This window comes from Antennarius striatus, chromosome 20 (assembly GCF_040054535.1).
Source record: "Antennarius striatus isolate MH-2024 chromosome 20, ASM4005453v1, whole genome shotgun sequence".
In the NCBI taxonomy this organism is placed as follows: domain Eukaryota; kingdom Metazoa; phylum Chordata; class Actinopteri; order Lophiiformes; family Antennariidae; genus Antennarius; species Antennarius striatus.
This window is the reverse complement of record NC_090795.1, coordinates 2637647-2657683: the sequence shown is the minus strand read 5'-3', so window position 1 is coordinate 2657683 and position 20037 is coordinate 2637647. Positions and strand designations below refer to the sequence as shown.

Sequence of the window (20037 nt, the reverse complement as noted above, 5' to 3'; positions counted from 1 at the left end):
TTATGTATTGACGTTGCTGTCAGGGCTCGGTTAACTAGCTACCGGCGGGAGGCTAATTGGGCGCCCGTTGATGTCAACTGTCTGGCTCATATATCGGTATATGCTTGGCTAACAGCTAACGTTTGTAGAAATATTTAGCCTCACGAACGCCCACATAGTTTAGGAAAAACTTAAACAGCAGAACTTGACTATAAAATCTTGTTTTCAGTCGTTTTAAAAGTGAGTTTTTTTTACGTAAAATGGTAGGAAACTAGCTTAAAACTCAAGCAAAGAATGAACCTTTAACGTAATAGCAGTTTGTGTTTGGAGAAATTACAGATTCGAACCCCCACTTATCATGACTTTGTCATTTAATTTAGCCAATTGTAGTCAAAACGGTGTTATTCTTACAAAATAATGTGTGATAAATTGAGTATAAACGTTATCTAATCTATAGTTGGATGTGTGGATTTAGCAAACGAAAAAGATGTGTTTTTATAACTGAACATCCGGGACATTGAAGCCAGAAGCCGGACGTGTTTGCTATTAGTCAGGTAGCATGTAGCGCTAGCTTTAAATGTTAAAATTTAAAGAATTGCTTAAATTATTTATTTACTGCTTAAATTATTTCCTGCTGTCGTAAAATGTGATTACCATCTGTTTTTTAAATTAAAAAAAAAAAATTAAGAAGGAAAAAAAAATTTCAACCGTAAAATTTTTACATTTATTAATAAAGTTGATGGAAATAAACAATCATTCATTGCATCTGGAGGTAGGGGTTTTATTTCTGGCTAGCAGAAAGAAGATTTACTTGACAGCACTTCAAGCTGCATCATTCAGAAATGTGTGACTCACTGTCTTCTTATTATTGCTCCCCCCACTAGTCTCCACTGTGATCATCGGTTGCTGTCACCCGGCTGAGTCCCCCACTGCCTGTCACATGACGACGTACAGATACCCCCGCCATCCAACGAATCTACAGGGGCAGTTCATGTTCGGAGAGCTTGGTCCCGGAAATTGCTTCCCCCAGGTATTGTCCCTAGTACTTGGCACACAGAAACTCTTACTGTACCTTAAGTAGTACAGCTACTCAGCAGTTAGTCGCCTCATACATCGACTTTATTCTCAGCTCCCAGTTTGGAAGGCAACTTTTATTGAAGTCAGATTTATTTATCTCAAATTTGCCCTGAGGCGCTTTGCAGTCTGTGCAGAATATAAATCCTTACCTGACCCTGGATTTCATGTTGAAAACTAAAGATTTAAACATCTTGTTTCTTGATTTCTGTTATCTGCACACACAAAAAAGAGTTAAAATATATGGAGACTAGAATGACATTTAAAAAAGTCATTAAAAATTTAGGCTTTTAAAATTGGAAGTTTTTTTTCTGTTGGTAACTAATTGTTGAGTCCAGACAGTACCTCAGGGCGCTGTTGTCCTCGTGAGGAAGATTAAGGAGGTTGGAGGAGGTAAAGTAGCACAGCGACGCGAGTCAAAGTGAAAACGAATCAGTGGGAGGCAAAGGGGAGTGAATGGGAGGACGGAGAGTGAGAGGAGGGGACGCTGCAGCGGTCCTGCTCTCTGATTGGTCACTGCTGGACCATGTGCTGACCCCTCTCAAACTGTAGCCTAACTAGGGCTCACACACACACACACACACACAGGGTGGTGTGTTGAGTGGCAGGGACATGTGAGCTCCTCCACATTTGCTATTCTGGGCAGGGGAGGGGGAAAAAAGGAGTGAAGGGGCTCTGAGCCGAAGCCGGGGGGAGCCGGGGGTCTTTTCTCTTGCTGCATGTGGCTGAGCTGTCGTGAGGAGCTGCTCATGGTGTTGTCTGGTGTGGGCTCTCAGTGCGTGTGGCCATAGCAGTCTTGTGTTTTATTCCCACTCCAGGCCAGAGAAGATGGGGTGCTGCTTTAGTAAGGAGCTCACCCCCGTGCTGCCAGGCGAGACGAGCTGTCTGATTGAGCCCCCGTGCCACGATGGGCTGACTGAAGTGACAGAACAGGTCCGGCAACACGCGCTGACTTTAGCCCAGCACGTGCGTTTGGCTGAAGAAGAGACGCGTGCGACGGAAGGAACGACTCAGACTAAACCTCTGGAAGATGACGGACACGAGAAACCAGATAACAAAGTTGGGACAGAGGCGTCCACGCCCGGCGGCAAGAACGACCTGAGATCTGCTCACCATCACGAGGAGAATGGGGCTATTCTGATCACACCCAGCACAAACAGACACACACATACAAACACGAATGCAGAGGCAGGTGTCGCACACACCGCGGGGCCCCGCTGCGCACCGGCGTCCTATAGGGAGGTCCCTACACTGAGTCCCGTCACACAGAACGCCGTAGTCAGAGCCGTCCGCTGCAGTCAGCCCCCGGCTGGGCCGAGGCAGCACAAACTTTGTTCAGCGCCTGTCAGGTTGCCGTCTGGTGACGGTCTGGGAAACGTCGCCGAGAGCGAGCCGGCGGTCGACCAGCCACCGCCGCTCAGCCCGTGTCACGAGGAACAGCAGGATTCCACCGAATCCGAGCACGAGGAGGCGCATGCTGTCACGGCAACGTCACGTCAAGATTTGGAAACGAGGACCCGCCGCTTTTACACCATATGTTCCATCGACACGGACGACCTTGAGCACGACCTCTTCCACAGCCGACCCCAAACAGCTGGAGAAACACCGTCAGAGCGCACAGCTGAAGCAGGAACAGCTGCTCCGGAGGAGTCCTCGGTCTGTGACTGGTCACATGACGTAAGATCCAGCCAATCACAGGATAAGGAGGAAAGTCCAGAACAGTCTCACACTGCCGTCCCGTCACAGACGCTCTCAGAAGAGCCGGTATCCCAGCATGCTGTGGGCTTGAACTGTGACCTGCTGCCCCTATGCAGCGGTCAGATGGGGGAGGAGGAGCCAGCGTCCACACACAACACACACGGGTCCACAGACGACCCGCTGGTGACGTCACACACGGATACAAGTGTGTGTGACGAGGGGTCAAAGGAGACCACGGTTACAGAGGACGGTGTGTGTTCAGTGGAAGGAAGAATGAACCTGGGGGGCCACAGAACCACAGAGGACGCAGCGGTCGAGCTCCAGGAGGATGAACCGGAGCAGGATGCAATAATCGGAAGTTCACAAACCACTGCAGCCCATATTCCGGACAAAGACGCGTCCAATCAGAGGCCTGTTTTTTTAGAGATTGATTTCACCCCTGAGCAGCTGATCGAGGAGATGGCTCTGCCTCTGTCTGAGGTGAGGGACACCATCCCCGCCTGCAGAAACGACAACGAGGAAGTCGATGTCTGCCTCAGCGATGCGGCCGGCACGACTCTTACCAACGTGTCCTCGGTTTACACCACCTCGCCCACGCCGTCGTCGCCACCCGCCGAGCTGACCGCCCTCTCCTGCCCTTCAGCTCTCTCACACCTAAAGGCCGCATCCCACCAGCATAATGCGATCGCATCTGACACAGCAGACGTGAGATCACATGACCAGTCTGACTTGAACAGCCGCCGTCCTCTTCATGACGCCGGGTTCGCTGAACGTGAGCAGCAGCTCAAGAGCTCTGATGCGGCGTCTTTTAGCAGTGACTCAGGCCAGTGTTTTCTGGACGTCCTCTTGAGGGAAGGTCACACACACACCGCTGGACCAGCAGAAGCAGAAGATGCTGAGGAAGTTGTTTCTACTGCTGTGCCTGAAACAGTTGAAAGTGCCTCTCAAGTTGAGATGGATGGAAGCGAGGAGCTGTCTTCAGAGTCTTCAGACGGCTTCATGGTTAAAAACACAATTACTGGAGATTCAGGCGTCGAGCAGCCGCCTCCCGCTGAAAGCGAGTTCGCCCCCTCCACCCCGCCCTCCTCTGCTGCGTCTCCCTGCACTTCTCCGGAGGAAGCTGAGCGTAGTTTTAGTTCAGACAACGAAGCCGTCACTTCTGCTTGCGGATGCACAGAAACGCAGCAGATGGTGAATTCAGCAGAGAGAGTCTTCCTGCGTGAGCGTGAGGAGGGAGACGAGACGTCAGCCGCTCGGGGGGGAGGGATTGATCTGCCTCTCACTATGCAAGACACCGATGAGGAGTGCAGCCGGTCTCCTCAAATGTCCCCCGAGGCCCCAGAATCCCTCACGTCAGACGTTCCATCAGACTCTGAGGTTGTCCTCCTGCAGAGAGGCGAGCCTGAGTGTTTAAATCCACTTAGAGAATCGGTAGCTGTCGCTCACACAGAACACGTAACGCCTGACGGGGGCACGTCGCCCACTGAGAGGCCGTCCCACAGCCCACACGTCCACCCTGACACCCGTGACTCTCTTGTGCTTTCTGATGATGAGCCATCACTCATAAACTCTCAGGAGGACCCCGCCCTGACCGTGGTGGACCCCGCCCAGATCGACGCCTACGCCTCGACCCCATCGTACGAAATCCACAACCTCTGTCAGGAGACGCCGGCGAACATGGAGGAGGGGGGCATGAGGGAGATGGTGTCCGAGCTGCTGGGGGAGGACGGCGGCGACTCAGTCTGCCGCCTCTTCCCCGAGCCCTGGATCAGACTGGGTCTGGGGGGGGGCAGCACGGGTTGGGCACAGGGGGTGTCAGATGCCCCGCCCCGGCAAGACGAGGGAACGACTGGTGCCGACGCGGAGCATATCCCAGACTCGGTGTCAGAGCTGCAGCCCTCCATGGCGCTGCTGGGGGCCTACCCCTACAGCACCGTCACGCCTCTGGGGGGCTGCGTGTGGGACTGGCACACAGAAGGATCCCAGTTTGTAAGTGTTCGCTGGTCAGTGGGGGGGGTGGGGGTGGGCTGCAGTGACGGCGTTCACTCGTGTGTCCGATCCGCAGACGCGTTCAGGCGAAAACGGGGTGGAGTGTATGTAGGATCCACGCCTACAGGAAGAGGATCTGTTAGCATCGAGGCTAACTAGCATTCATGTCTGCTTTTGTAGCGGAGCAACGAACACGTGTGGACGTGTTTTTACATCGTTCTGTTGAGAAGCAGGTTATTGTTGGCTGAAAATAATTCTGACAGAATTAACAGCCACGTGACGATTCCAGTAAATACACCTGACCGAACCTTTATTAATGGACCGCTGCTGTGTTTTTGTCTCGTTTCAGGGGCCCATCGCTGCCCCGAGCCTCAACCCCAACGCTGAGGTATGGCCCAACCCCAACGTTAATCTGAGCAACGGACCCCCCAGCTGCCTGCAGCCTCAGCAGCAATGCTCCCAATGTTCCATGGATCTGACCAATCAGGAAGGTACGCTGGAGTTACGGCTCATGGGATTGTTCTTTGAACAAGACAAAGCAGGTTGTCAGGTGAGTCTTAATGTTTTCTGCTCTGTGTTTTTAGGGTATCTGTCAGACTACATGTCCACTATGGATCTGGCACAACCTGGAACAGCAGAGTACCAGACCCTGACTGGCGGAGATCCTGGAGGTGATGTGGAGCCTCCTGAGCAGCCTGTCACAGGTATCCACCCGAACGCCTCCCGCTTTCTTTAAACCACTGCAACATTTATCTACCGGACCGCTTCAGGACACGTTCTCTGCTCTGTTGTGATCACCACTGCTGTTGGATTTCAGATGAGCTCAAACAGCAGCTGAAGACACTTTTGGAGTTGTATCTGTCCAGGTAAGAAGACACTGATTTAATGAGGTCACACGATGATGATCACAAGCAGGAATTAGAAATGATGCAACACGTGGTCTAAATACGCTGTTCTTCTGCACAGGGAGCGCCTGACCACTAACCTGTACCTCATGTCTCAAATGGACTGCGACCAGTACATCTCCATCAAGACAATGGCCAGCCTGGATGAGATCAGGCGCATCAGCACCAACCTGGACCTCATCACTGACATTTTGAAATGTTGGTGTTTCTTATTCTGCACGTGCAATCGCTCTGTCTGTGAAGTTGTGATTGGTTTATTGTGTGTTTTCTCTCATTGGCTGACAGCCTCGCCGCTGCTCCAGGTGTCTCCGTGCGGACAGAGGGTTCGGCCCACCCAGAGTCGCTGTGTTCTGATCCTGCGTGAGATCCCCAACAGCACACCCAAGGAGGCAAGAGGCCCACACACTCCTCTCCTGGTTCTAGTCCTGGATGGAGGCCATCATTGGTATTTCTGTTGTCCTGCAGGAGGTGGAGGCTCTCTTGGATGGTGACAACATCCCAGAGTTCCAGAGATGTGAGTTTGTGAACAACGATAACTGGTTCGTCACGTTCAAATCAGAGGCTGATGCGCAGCAGGTAGAACATCCTCCAAGTTTTTCTGTTGGTTTGGATCCCATTACGGGAACAGAGTCTGTCGTTTGGAGATGTGACTGAACACAAACCGTTCAGGCGTCCCTTTCAGGCCTACAGGTACCTCAGAGAGGAGGTCCGGCAGTTCAAGGGGAAGCCAATCATGGCGCGGATCAAGACCAGAACCATGGCCGTCACTTCCTACAGACCAAAGAATGGCTACAGGCTCAATGAGCTAGACCAGAGCAGTAGTCATTACAGCTCCTACGCCCCCCCCTGCTCCTACCAGCAAGCCTGCATGTACCGCGTCCCTGACGAGTGGGCGTACGGCTTCACCAATCACATGTGGACGTCGTCTGTGACGTCGTACCTCGAGGTGAGGGGCAGACAGCAGGAGGTTTTTACCATCCCATCAACCAGGAGGAGGACGCTCTTCTCTTGCGAACATGAGGCGCGTCTCCTGCTGGTTACGGCTCACTGAGTGTGTGAACAGGAGCTGTGGGGCCCGTCCTAACTCTGTGTGAATGAGCTCTTCATGCTTTCGTCAGCAGCATCCGGCGATGATGAACGGCTTCGTGGAAGGAGTCTCAGAGGCCTCCAACTTAAAAACACACAACTGGAATAAGTAGGCACTCTTTTCATGAACGGTTATTGTAATAAAGAAATGTTCCGTCTCTAATCTGAGATTAATTCACATCTTCCAGGAGGAACCCTCAGTGGACGAACCACAGAGACAACGGCGAGTATTTCCCACCTTCATCAGAGCAGGAACGGGAGTCGCCGCAGCACGGCTCTTATCAAGCGAAGCCGAGGCGAGGGCGGTCGCGGAGCCACATGCACAATCACAGCGGGGGAGGCTGGAGGGTCAACAGCAAGAAAGATAGGTCTCCCACTCCCGACTGGACACGGTAACGACAGCATCAACACACGAAACATCAGCCACCGGTTAGGATGAGTAGACGTGCTGCACATCATGGCTCTGTGTGTCCTGAAGCAGAGGAAACGTCAGCCAGAGGAGGAGGGGGACTCCAAGGCCCGGGTACAAGTACGCTAGAGGTGTGCGTGTAAGTAGCTGCTTAGCATTGTTAGCCTTAGCTCACTTTGTCCACGCTGCGCTCTCACACACTCCGGATGTTCACTCAGAATCCACAGAGTCAGTCGCCTCCTCATCAGCGGTCGCCTCCTCTGGAGCTCGGTCTGATCAGCTTCCCTCCTCTTCTCCCTGCAAACACTACCGTAGCAACCAAACCTGCAGCTAACAGGATCGTCAAGGTGATGGAGCGTCAGTGACACACACACACACACACACGGTTTGTCTCAGTGTCATGACTGGACAAGCTCAACTTTGGCACAGACGAGCAGCTCCAAGCCCTGAACTTTCTCCTGTCCTTCAGAGTCCAGTCAGCATCAAACTGTGTGAATCGGTACCAGTGACATCACAAGAGCCTCAGCCAATCACACGGCGGTAAGCATCAGGATTCTTCTTCGTGTTGCCGTCACATTATAACCAGCTGTAGTCAGACGTTTGGTTCGCTTCTGTTGCTGCAGGGATGCGAAGGATCACGAGGTGACCAGCGACTCTCCAGCAGCAGAGTTTACACAGGAACATGTCACAGTAAGAGTCCTCCTTCATGATGCCCAATTCTTCCTTTTGCAGCTCAGAACAGAGCAAAAAATACCAACTGGTGATATCTTTTATACGTAGTTAATGGATAAATCAAATTAAGTAAAAATTGTAAAGTCAAAGCCGTCGTTTGGAGAATGACGCCACCTTGTGTTCTGACCGTTCAGGAATCCAAGAGGCTGAGCTACGCCCAAGTCTGCCAGGGAGCGTCGCCAAGTAAGCCGGTGCCGTCTACTGTCCACGCCTCCCCAGAGGCAGACGATGCCCCGCCCTATCCGGATCAAGCACCCAACGCAGCTTTGATGTCAAAATAATTGTGCTGCGTAGAAGAAGAAAAAAAAAAAGACACGTGGGAATTTTTAAAAATCTTTTTGGTGTCACAAAATGAAAATGTGTAACTGTAGCGTCTTAAAGACGCATACCAGCTGTTTTTACTGCGAGGAGAAGTCCGTGTAGCAAGATGAGAGTATGAAACATCAAAGCTTTTAGATGCATTTACGTCTCGATTTCAGTTAATTAAAATTAATTGGATTAGCTTCTTCCGTAACCACCACTGGACGCGACCACTGGCCTGTTCGAGGCTGGCTGTAGCGTCGCCAACATCTCAGGATGTTTTAAACAACTTTTCAGTTGAAAAATAATATGCAAAGTTTGTTCTGCTTTTGTTTTATATCTGGGGTTGCGGTTCGGATCAGCCCGGTTTCATTTCGTTTTGTTTTTTTTTTTGCTAACAGGATGTTCTTTTCCTGTTTCGTGTGTTTGAGGATTTCTATCTGTTCACGATTTTTGTGCCACAAGTTTTCCACACATCAGTGTTTTTTGTGAACACGTGATGTTTTTTTGTTAATATTCATACTTTTCACTTCTTTTTTTAAATCATTTCCTGACATTTGCAAGAAGCCAGTACTGAATCAAGGTCCAGTGTGTGTTGTGATTACCTCCTAAAAATGGCGGAACTGAAGGCTTTATCGCTGCATGATTTTTTTAAATTTTAGAATTTAATTTATGTTGTATTTTTAATTTATTAGGCAAGAGTGATTTTTGTGCTTTAAAGCTTAAGTCTCATTTCTGTAGTAAAGAATTAAAGAATTCAGTTGTCATACCTACATGTCACTTAAGGTCAAAACTTCTTGGCACTTGTATTTCATGTTCTGGACTTGACCTGTATTTGAGAATTAGAATTTGGATTGCACTGAGTTTTTGATGCTCTTTTGTTTAAAACGCGACTTTTAATTGTTAAAACAGTTGTTAAAGAGAGTAGACATTGTTGTGGCGCGTTTTAATTGGTCTGTACAGATGTACATATTGTTGGACTATTAAACAAGTGCCTTTGAATTTAAAGTATTTTTCACTTGCTTTTTTTCTGCATTGATTTTTTTCAGTCTTACTGTATATTATTGATAAATCTTTAATATTATAGCACTTCTACCCAACATCTCCCCTGTAGTTCCATCTCCCGACCAGCAGGTGGCGAACGGGACTCGGCTAACCCGATGCACTTGTTTACAATGAGGATGATTTGATTCCGGGAGGCTATAGGCCTAATGAATGGCTGGATTATACTAATGAAATATGCTGCATTAGAGGCACAAATTGGTGCTCATTTACGTGTCACCGCCACATTAGGCTTGTTCAGCCACAATAGACGTAATTAAACTTAACTTGACCTTTGGTCATAGAGGAATAAAGACCAAACCTGGGTGCAGTAACAGACGCGCATCAATTCTGGTCTAATATTTGAAGCCACTTTGTTCTATTTTTAATTTTTAAATTATATTCCCATCGAAAAACTTTATTAGATTATTCTAAATCAAATCGGTGATTATATATAAAAAGTAAATACGGTGTTTAAAACCAACTTGGACGCGCGTCCTCGTCCCGCTTCCCCGTCCTGTAGGTGTGGTTGCCCGTGCGCGCCCCCTGTCGGTGATGACCGGCACCGCCTCCGTAGCGTCACGTGACGCCAGCGGGCAAGGAGCAGCGAACGGCGCTGAGTGTCGGGGCTGCGCGAGCGTCATCATCATCATCATCATCATCATCATCATTACCGACGGCACCACAAGCACCGCAAAGGCAGCGCAGGGAGCGGGACCGAGTCACCGGGGGGGGGGCTCCAAAGCATTCGCCGAACCGGGAGAGCGTCATGGCGGAGCTCCGTTAGACCACCGGGACCCACATTTATCCTCTTTGTTCTCCCTCGACGCCTCGCCGTGTTTTTACGCGCCTCCGCTGAGGAGGGGGCCGCGGGAGCAGAAGCCTCGCGTCGGGCAGCGGGGAGGCGGCGGCAGCAGCAGCGAGGCGGAGGGGGCCGCATCGGAACCGGGGGACGCGTTTTCGACGGGGCGAGCCGAATGGCGGACCGGGAGGCGTCGCCGATCCCGTTGGAGATCCGAGCCCGGCTGGCGGAGCTGGAGCTGGAGCTGTCAGAGGGTAAGAGATGGAGACCATCCGGGGCCAAAATAGCGCAATTGCCCCCCCCCCGCCACCCCCCCCACTCATCCTCCTCTTCCTCCTCTCGTTATCCCGTTATCTCATCACCACCATCATCATCCTCCACATCCACACCGGGATCCTTCCCCACTGACGGAATCTCACCCCCCCCCATCCTCCTCCTCTTCCTCTTCCTCCCTCCCCAAACGCTCCCCCCATCCAGATGTTTGTGAACCGGCCTGTCCGGCTCCCTGTAGCCGGACGGGGGTGAGTGGGAGCGCAGGGGAGGGGGGGGGGACACACTGCGGGACTCGGCCTCTCGGTCTTTGTTTCCGCGGCTACGTGACCCCCCCACTATTGCCCCCCCCCCACCACCACCACCACCGACCCGGTTCGGGGTGTGAAAAGCAACCCGTTGTTTGACCTTGAGATGTTGACATCCGAGTCTACCTGTGTGTGTGTGTGTGTGTGTGTGTGTGTGTGTGTGTGTGTGTGTGTGTGTGTGTGTGTGTGTGTGTGTGTGTGTGTGTGTCCGCTTTCACCGCAACACTGCGTGACAGGGGAGGGGGGGGGGCAGTTGATTCCCCTGATCTCAGCCTCCTGCCTCTTTTTTGGCCTGAGGATGAGGATGCTTTGCCCCCCACCCCATCATGAAACCTTATTCCCATAAATCTGTTATTCCAGCCCCCCATCAAAGATGGGAGATCTCTCCCTTATATAATGAGAATGGCATCTTTTATTCATCCAGGCTCTGGTTGGGGTGGGGGGGTACGTTGTGGTGTTCGCCACCCTGTTGCCTCACATGTGTGTGTGATCCTCCCTCCGACCAATCAACGCGGGCCATTTCTGCAGCGAGGATCAGATGTTTTCCTCATTTATCATTTCTGTCAGGTCTTGCTTAAAAAAAAAAATCTGCAGTGAAAACCTGGCGGCGATTCCACCTGGGGGGGGGAGGGTGTGAAGGGGTGGGGGGGGGCGTGGAGCGACCGTCACACGGCGCTCACCTGCTCACCTTTGAAAGAGAAATCAAGCTCCTCCGTCTCCATCTGATCGGCATCGTCGTTCAGAACAGGCTTTGTTTTCCCTGGCTGCAGCAACACACACACACACACGTCTATCACACACACACACGCACACACACACACACACACACACACACACACACACACACACACACACTCTGAGGTGGAAGTGTGGCAGCTGCAGGCCGGTCGGAGCTCCTAATCCAGCTGAGAGAGTTTATCAGAGCAGAACCTGCTGCTGGCAGATGTTGTTCGTGATGGAAAACGGCGACAGGAAGTGCGAACGTCAGACAGGGTGACAGTCAGTCGTGTGTGTGTGTGTGTGTGTGTGTGTGTGTGTGTGTGTGTGTGTCCGCGATGACACAGGTTGAAACAGGTTGATGGCGGCGTGATGAAGCTTGACAGGACTCCTGATTGTGTTGATGGACGAGATAGAGAGGAGGTGTGTGTCGCTGGAGTAAGAGCAGTGTTTGAGGCCTCAGAGAATCCAGCACACACACTTTGAATCCAACACACACACACACACACACACACACACACACACACACTGTTGGTTAATCCTCACAAATGTCATGGAGAAATTAAAGGATCCGTTCTTCAAGACCTGAATCACTTTATTTTGTCCTTGTGGAGGACGAGAGCCAGAAAGGTTGGAGCTGAGAGGCGTGCAGATCGATCAATACGATTAATATCATTTTGAAAATTGAAGTCGTTTTTAAGCAAAAGCAGAGTAAAATAAAATAAAAGTCTGTGTGTCTGCGATTGTTTTATGACCGTCTGTCATGTGCGATTCTTAATCAAACAAAAAGAGCCGTTTAAAAACCATCATTTCTAGTTTAAGCAGTAATTGACATTTCGTACTCGTCTTGATTGACTGATTTTGATTAATTAACGGGGAAAATAATTTCCAGCTCCGCCCCGTAGTGGAAGGAATGCTGGTGACAGTTATTAATCATCAGGGAAGAGCTGCCAGTCTTTAGTTCTTTGCATTAAATAACACTTAAAAGATGTAAAACGAAGACGGAGGCGTTTCGAGCTCGTTGAGTCAGGGAGAGAAGCTGGACTGAGGCGATTGGATGCGTCTAATCGATCATCCAGAGTTGTTTCGTTGATAGTCTTGAGGATTGACACGTTCTTCAAATGTAAAGACCTAGATTTCCACCCAAACCTGGTGTTTGAGGGCTCCCAACTCCTCCTTTTTATTGAAATCCAAGGTAATAAACCTCCGGCAACAATTTCCTGTCAGATGTGATGGGTGTTTGCGGCGGGAGGAAACTTTTTAGTGCTGGTCTTTGTGAGGGAGAAGCGGCGCTCCACCTGTTTATTAGATAAACTCAGCAATCAGCCCGGCTCTGACAGATAAGCCTCTCTCCCTCTTCTCTCGCATCGCGTCGCCTCAATCGCATCATCTCCGGTGTATCCGTGTGACCTCCAGGCATTAAGGCGCTGTTTTCCCGCTGTTTGGCCCAGATGGGATGGACTCGATGGGTCTGAGATGGACGGCGGCTCAGGGAGACCTCGGAGACTTTTAGAGGGAGCGTGAAGTAGCCGTTGAGGCCTTCTCGGGGTGAAGCTTTCGTCTCCACCCTTCCTTTGTGTTTTCCACGAAAAACAAGCTGAGCTAGGACTCGTGTGAAGAGGCGTCTCCTTGAATCTGTCAGACGCCATCGAGACTAAACTGCCCGAGCAGCAGAAACAAAGAGAAACAGATTTGGAGCGAGGGATTGTCCACACATGCATATTTAATCACCGGAGGGCCGTCCAGGTGTGAAACCGACGGCAACCGTCTCTCTTCTGATGAATATTTCACGTCGTAGCGACTGTCCTTCTTGGGACTCGCTGACGGTCCTCCAGATCCTTGTTGATTTGGGGTAACGCGTCTCTGAGGCGTCTTTATTCCTGCCCTTTCTGGTTTCTGTCGCCTGTCTGGTGCGTTTCAGGTCAGGGTGGGCTTAGTTTTATGGATCTGCAACACCCCACAATTGGTACAAAGGGTGTTCAGGAATAGTCTCTGATTAATTAATGTGTGCTATGTTGATGAGGATGGATGGACCAATCAGAAGGGAGGTGGAGCTGCCGCCTCGTTGGTTGTTCAGGAGGAATTTGAGACGGGGCGATCTGAAATCTGGAGGTTTCAATCCATCAAATCAGTCGTTTTTCCCACAAGTTTGGGATTGGAGTTAGCAGCTAACTAGCTACCCCGGCTACCTATGTCCTTCTCCTCAAAATATTTCTAAAACACACTTTTATTCACATGGACAAAGAACAAAAACTCACCAATGCTTGGGGTTAAGGGGTGAAGACAGTGGGGGGTTTGTGAAGGTTAGCAGGAAGTCGTCAGGGTCGATATAGTTTTCAATTGGACGAATCAGACGGTGAACGTTGTGTCGTTAATGTGCGATCGTGTTGCTCTCAGTATCTGTAATCCAACCCTGACCTGCGGCATTTCCTCTGCAGGGCTCCTTCAGAATAAAAGTCATCTGAAAGTCCTTACAGATTTAATTATAATGCAGATGTAAAGTCTGTTGTCAGAGGAAAGTTTTCACATTTCGTGTTTAGTGATAATGTCGTGACATCACAAGTAGTTCTCAACACCCTGCTTGTCAAATGAGGTAATTTACACTTTGAGGGGTAAATGTGAAGAAAAAAAAAAAGATTTACAGAGTCGAACATCCGAGCGTCAAAAAAAAGGAACAGATTTCTGAATGGAGAGCACTTAAAAGAGGTTTTATTTGTTAGCTCGTTTAAAAACTGATCCAAACCCATAAATAAAAAGACGACATATCTTCTGTCTCATCTATCTTCTAAATGACAATGGACGATCGTTGGGCACCTGGGTGGTTGGTCACACGGGGTAAATCTGGTCACGAGAAACGGAAGCAGCGGCGGATTAATGAGGGGTGTGTTGGCCAGTCTTTCATTAGTGACGTCCGCATCCATCAGATTCCCGCTGAGCTCCATCACCCACACGAGCAAACTGTGGGTGTGATGTCATGTGACACTCAACACGAGAAACTGAAAAATTAATTTTGCAATATTCATGAATGGCAAAACATAAAATACAGAACATTTAAGCTTTCATTTGAAAAGTCGAGGTCACCTGTTGGAAAATTTATAAATATGAAAAAGCAGATTTTTTTTGATAACTTGAGATTTCATTTTCGTCAATATGAAATGTGTATTATGCTATTTCAGACTGTGGCTAACAGCTGTTAGCCTTCCAATCTGCGAAATATAGAAGAAAAAGTGACAATTAGAGCCAATAGGAGCTCCTGATGAATAATATCTAACTAGTCATCCTGAACCAAAATATATTCAGTTAAAGATATAAATTAAATCCAAGGGGATGAAATAAAAAATACAGAAAAAGGCTAGATGACGACGACGGCCTATCAATGACGTGTTAAAGCGGAAAAAACCTAGAGTTTTATTTCAAGAAAGTTGTAAAAAGTCAGGAAGTGTTTTTCTCTTTTTCTGTCGGTTTGAATTTTACCGTTTCGGTCTGTAATTAGGAGTGAAGGGTTCAGGGCGAGGTGGAGGCGCTGAGGGGCCCCCGGTGCTCCAGTGGTGAATAGAGGAGCCACTCCACTGAAAATTGAATCTCATTGTGATAATTGACGAACAATTGGTGGCATTTATTGAGTGAAAACACCAAACATTATCTGAGAGTGACTTTCAAGGATGGAACATGGAACTTTATTCTCAGTTTACTCAATGATTTTTGTGAAATTGGATTATTTATTGATAAAAAAGGACTTTTAATGTTGTGGTTCCTGATGTGGTCCAGCTGGACGTGGTTGTGATTGGCTCGGTTTTCTCTCTGGAGTAACCGCTAACGCTTGTCGGCGCGGTTCCTCCTCTGATTGACAGGTAGCTGGTCGACACTCATCCATCGTTAGCGGCCCCATTAGCGGACTGGGCCCCGGGGCTCCCAGAGGCAGACACAGCAAATGAACCAGTTTTTTTGGGCCGTGCTAGGCTAGTTAGCATTCAGCTAACCAGTTGGACCAGCGTTGTAGGACGGAGGAACAAATGCTGTTTTTGGTTTGTTTCTGATTCTTTTTTTGGGGGGGGGTGGGGGGTTTCAAATCTAAAAGTAAGAATTTCCTTCAATGTATTTCACGTTTTACTTAAATTTACATAAATTTGGATTTTAAACTTTAAAAATAACACATTTAACCCTGCGTTAACTCTTGAACTGGATGGACATTATGGCTTCTTCCTGTCATTTTATAGATTAACTGATCGAGATCATCTGCAGACAAAACACACGGAACAAAATCAAGATCTGAAGCATTAATTGACGATTAATTGATAACAGAATGTGAAGGTGATCGTTCAATGTGACCAAAGTCGTTCCCACTGGTGGGTTTTTTAACCCGCTGACAAAGCTTTTCTGCTCTGGTGTGGCGGACGTGACACTTGGCTGCTACTGCCAACTGTGTGTATATCCGTGTGTGTGTGCGCGCATCTGTGTGTGGGTGTGTTTGTGTGTGTGTGTGTGTGTGTGTGTTGCCTCTGGCTCTGCTTTGGACTCGTTGTTGAGCCAGTGGACCCCCTGCGGTCCACACGGGTTCTTGCATGTGAGTGTGAGGAACCCAAGGTCCCAACGCATGACGCATGCTTCAGGCTTATGTGTGTGTGTGTGTGTATGTGTGTGTGTGTGTGTGTGCCTGCTGGATGTAGATTCGGTTACCATGGTGGCTTTGTGGGTGGACTGCCCGTTTTTTTTTTCCTGATGCGATAAGGAAGAGAGGGAGATCAAATGGAAGCAGGATGGAGGAGGAAGAGAGCAGGGAGATGAAAAGAGAGATGCATGGATGGATGCGATGGAGAGAGAGATGGAGGATGGGTACACTGGCATTCAGCTTTAAAAAAACCCCAAACATTTTAAATATGACAGGAAGTAGTTTGTGAAAGAAGAAAATTAGTTGTTGTTTTTTTTTTTTGTTCTTGTTGTGCGTTTGCGCACTGAAGGCGCAGACCTTTTTGGATACACAACCTCAGCCAGAGGAAAAACTCTGGTCTGCACTCGGCCGCTATCGATTCTCTCTCAGCTGTGTGCCATTAAAACAGCCGAGTGTCGGAGAGCAGGGAGGAGAGGGAGCAGGGAGGAGAGGGAAGTAATTAGTCTGCCAATACAGACTGGTATGACACACACACACACACACACACACACACACACACACACATGTAAACATATGCACTCACCCTAGCAGGTATCATTAGCCCACTTCTCGCATCTCAAGCTCCAAATCCAAGATGGCTGTCTCCAGCCTGCTCCCGGAGAACCGTTGCCAGGCAACTCCCTCCCTGCTCTGCAGCGCTGCAAGTGGAAGATGGCGTCTCCCCATGGACCCGTGTGTGTGTGTGTGTGTGTGTGTGTGTGTGTGTGTGTGTGTGTGTGAAGAGAGAGAGAGAGAAAGAGGGAAAGCAGGAATGTTGTTATGCAGTGGTGGATCTGAGAAAAGGCCTCAGCTATAACACACACACACACACACACACACACACACACACACACACACACACACACACACACACACACACACACACACACACACACACACACACACACACACGCAGATTGGACCCAGATGTTCTGACCATCCTCCACGGGGAAGACTCGTTCCCTGTCACTCAGTCTATCTATCTATCTATCTATCCATCCATCCATCCATCCATCCATCCATCCATCCATCCATCCATCCACCCACCCACCCACCCATATATCTGCCTGTCTATCTGTCTGTGGTCATAGTGTTGGTTTTGTTCCTGGGGGGTTCCGTCTATGTCTGTGTTATTGTCACTGATTTACTTCGGGGGGTGTCGGATGTCCCACCGGCGTTCAGTCTTGTTGAATCTCCCCCATCGGCGTTCGTCTTCCTGTCGTTGGCTGGTTAAACATTTCAGTGGCAATCAGGTTAGGATCAATAATCAGAGTTTAACGTCATTTAACGGCTGCAAACAACAAGGTATTAGTTCGCATTAGTCCTGCTGTGAGGCGCCGGGGGTTCTGTGATTGACAGATGGTGGTGGCAGTAGTTTAAATGTGTGTGTGTGTGTTTTGTGGGGGGAGGATGGAGGTCGTCAATGGTTGCCAAGGCAGCAAAAGCCCTTCAGGCATTGTAACTAGCTTCATCACGGCTGCCCCTCCACCATCGATGGACTTCATCAGTCACCTTAAAAGTTTAAAAGTTAGACAAGTGGCTGATGGGTAACAACTGAACTCTTTCCACTCCATCGTGATAAAACTGTATCTGTGACGTCATTGCGCGTCGTCTTTGTGATCATTTAAATCTGACAAAAAGTTCCCTCCAGTGCCTTTTCGAGATGCTGAATCTGACGCTGTGATTGGCTACGGCGGTGATGACATCACACGGCTCTGGAAGAACTTTGCTGTGGTGATGATGGATATTTTGTCCGTGACGGTATCTCTGGCTCACTTCTAGAGCGATTAATCAGGCGTGTGCTGCTCCGGTCTGACAAACACTTTGTCTTCAGCGTTCTTTGGCCTTTTGTGTGAGAAACACGTCTGGGTTTCTGGCTGTATTTAAATGTGGAGTCTTTAAAAAACACGGCGCAGCCATGACGCCATTTTTACATAATGGCTCCTCTTCACCTCCTGTGGGTTCTGGGCGAGCTCCTCCAATTGTTGCTTATCTTTCACAGCATGTTGAGCCTCACCCCGAGCTGTCATCCTGCCCGGTTCGTCCATCATGGGGTCATTTTTTATTCTCTACGCGATCATTTGTGTGGAGGAGTCTGGAAATAACCCCAAAACATGGAAGGAAATAAAGGAATAAAATGTTTTTTTATCTTAATTTCCATCATTCTTCATCCCACTATTTATGTTTTGTTGTTTTAGTTGAGTTTTACATCCTTATATATGATTAACATGAAGTTCAGATGTTAGTTAGTGAATAATACGGCTTATTTAAAGGGTTACAGCAAATAGAAAAATGAATTCATAGGAAACTAGAAGAGCATTTCCCGACAGGATCAAGTTTCAAGCCTCCAGAAGCCATCAGACATTCTAGGTCCACACTCACACACACCAGCCCCCTAAATGTGAGAGCTTTTTCCATTAAAATCCAAAAATTATTACCTTAGAAATAAAATATTTTTTTGTAATCCTTCTGAAAAAAACAAAAGAAAAACAAAACACGTCTTAAATTTCTTCCTGGACGATCCGATGATGGAATAAAATAATAATCCATCGATATATATATTTGTAGGCGCTAATTATTACTTAATTCCGCTATTTAAGCAACCTTAGAGACTAAATTGAGAACAGCAGCCCACGCCGCCATCGCTGGCTCTCTCACTCTATCTATTTTTTATTTGTTCGCAGGGGACATCACTCAGAAGGGTTATGAGAAGAAGAGGCTCAAGCTGATCAGGGCATATGTTCCACATGCTGGAGGTAATTTAGCGACCTCTGACCCCAACTCCCCTACATACACACACACACACACACACACGTCCCCATCACACAACTCGAGTATCGATCCGGTATCATGACGAATACAGTTGCACCGATCGATTCAGTCTCCAGCCGCCTCCGCCGCCGCCATTAGTGGATGTACGTTAAGACTCCCCAGAGCTCAGCTTGGGCCTGCTCCTCTGAATCTGAACATGCTGCCACACACACACACACACACACCTGCACACACACACATTATTATTATAATTTGATTCCTTCTGTTGTTATTTTTCAATTATTTTTTTTTGCTTTATGAAGTCAGAAAAAAAAAAAAAAATTTCTGCCAAATCAAATCATCCTCATGTTTGTGTTTCTTTCTTTCACTCTGGTTCTTTTTTATTGCTACTGTGAAACATGTCTGTGCAATGTGTGTGTGTGTGTGTGTGTGTGTGTGTGTGTACATATATGTGTGCGTCCGTCCGCCTGCGTGTCGCCTGTCTTGCCTCTTCAGGTATGGAGGGACCCCTGTCTCACCGGGCCCCGCTCGGACCCCCGTCCGCCGCCCGTTTCCACCGACGACGGACGTCCGGCACCAGAGACGAACGCTACAGATCAGGTTAGAGAAGCCGCAGCCGATCGGAAACGTATCGATCGATTAGGATCCATTCCCAGAATCCTTTTCTCTCTCTCTCGCTGTTAGACGTCCACACCGAGGCGGTCCAGGCCGTGTTGGCGCGACACGTGGAGAGGAAGGTGGCGGTGCCGATGCCATCCAAGAGGCGTTCGCTGGTGGTGCAGACCTCCATGGATGCATACACGCCTCCAGGTGACCACACACACACACACACACACATCCATCATCATCATCATCATCATCATCGCCTTCCTTCTGTCCTTTAGTTGAATCAGATTGCACTCAGACCTAGAATGTGACCCCAGAGACAGGATTATCTTTTAACGTCTGCGTCTCGGCTTCTCACATGGTTTCAATGCTGGAAGAGAAACGCGCTCATTTTACCAAAAAAAACTGCAAACACACACATTTTCCCAAGGCATGCAAAAAAAAACCACCGACAGATTTACAGTCACAACAAACCACAGACCGCCGAGAGGCTGCAGCCGGCAACGACGGGCTGCCAACGCTGGCTTCCATGCAAAAAGAGAGGAATTATAATTATTAGATGTTTTTTAATGTTTTGGCACAGATGTAATCACAGGAAGTGGAAAAGCAAATTTGACCTTTACCTCAAATGTGAGCTCCTTAGATTGAGTATAATTACGTTTGATAGCATAATTTGGGTGTTAATAGAATTGTGACGGACG

The 20037-nt window shown here is 48.8% G+C and overlaps 2 protein-coding genes across 4 annotated transcripts in view; both read left to right on the top strand.

The window, feature by feature from the left end:
* The first annotated feature begins 1781 nt into the window (after window positions 1-1781).
* Window positions 1782-9107, top strand: LOC137587685 (uncharacterized). Its single transcript, XM_068304269.1, has 15 exons — window positions 1782-4740; window positions 5090-5231; window positions 5325-5444; window positions 5558-5606; window positions 5707-5843; window positions 5931-6034; window positions 6111-6221; window positions 6328-6591; window positions 6764-6840; window positions 6920-7123; window positions 7210-7279; window positions 7359-7487; window positions 7610-7680; window positions 7764-7830; window positions 8007-9107. Exons 1-15 carry the CDS (start codon window positions 1882-1884, stop codon window positions 8151-8153), a joined length of 4551 nt encoding a protein of 1516 aa, XP_068160370.1. The 5' UTR covers window positions 1782-1881; the 3' UTR covers window positions 8154-9107.
* Window positions 9108-9812: 705 nt separating this feature from the next.
* Window positions 9813-20037, top strand: part of LOC137587541 (disco-interacting protein 2 homolog C-like) — a 29526-nt gene continuing 19301 nt past the window's right edge. For 2 of the 3 annotated variants that reach the window (XM_068304029.1, XM_068304027.1), the window contains exons 1-4: window positions 9813-10269; window positions 18643-18714; window positions 19226-19330; window positions 19415-19540. In XM_068304029.1, the coding sequence (XP_068160130.1) occupies window positions 10191-10269; window positions 18643-18714; window positions 19226-19330; window positions 19415-19540 (382 nt within the window). In that variant the 5' untranslated portion in view covers window positions 9813-10190. The remainder of the gene's footprint in view (window positions 10270-18642; window positions 18715-19225; window positions 19331-19414; window positions 19541-20037) is intronic. The other variant, XM_068304028.1, reaches the window with a different exon arrangement.

Coding starts and splice junctions, on each gene's coding strand:
- LOC137587685 (XM_068304269.1), top strand. CDS start 1,882: ATGGGGTGCTGCTTTAGTAAGGAGCTCACCCCCGTGCTGCCAGGCGAG. Junction 5,232..5,324: donor GGATCTGACCAATCAGGAAG/GTACGCTGGAGT, acceptor CTGTGTTTTTAG/GGTATCTGTCAGACTACATG. Junction 7,488..7,609: donor CAGCTAACAGGATCGTCAAG/GTGATGGAGCGT, acceptor CCTGTCCTTCAG/AGTCCAGTCAGCATCAAACT.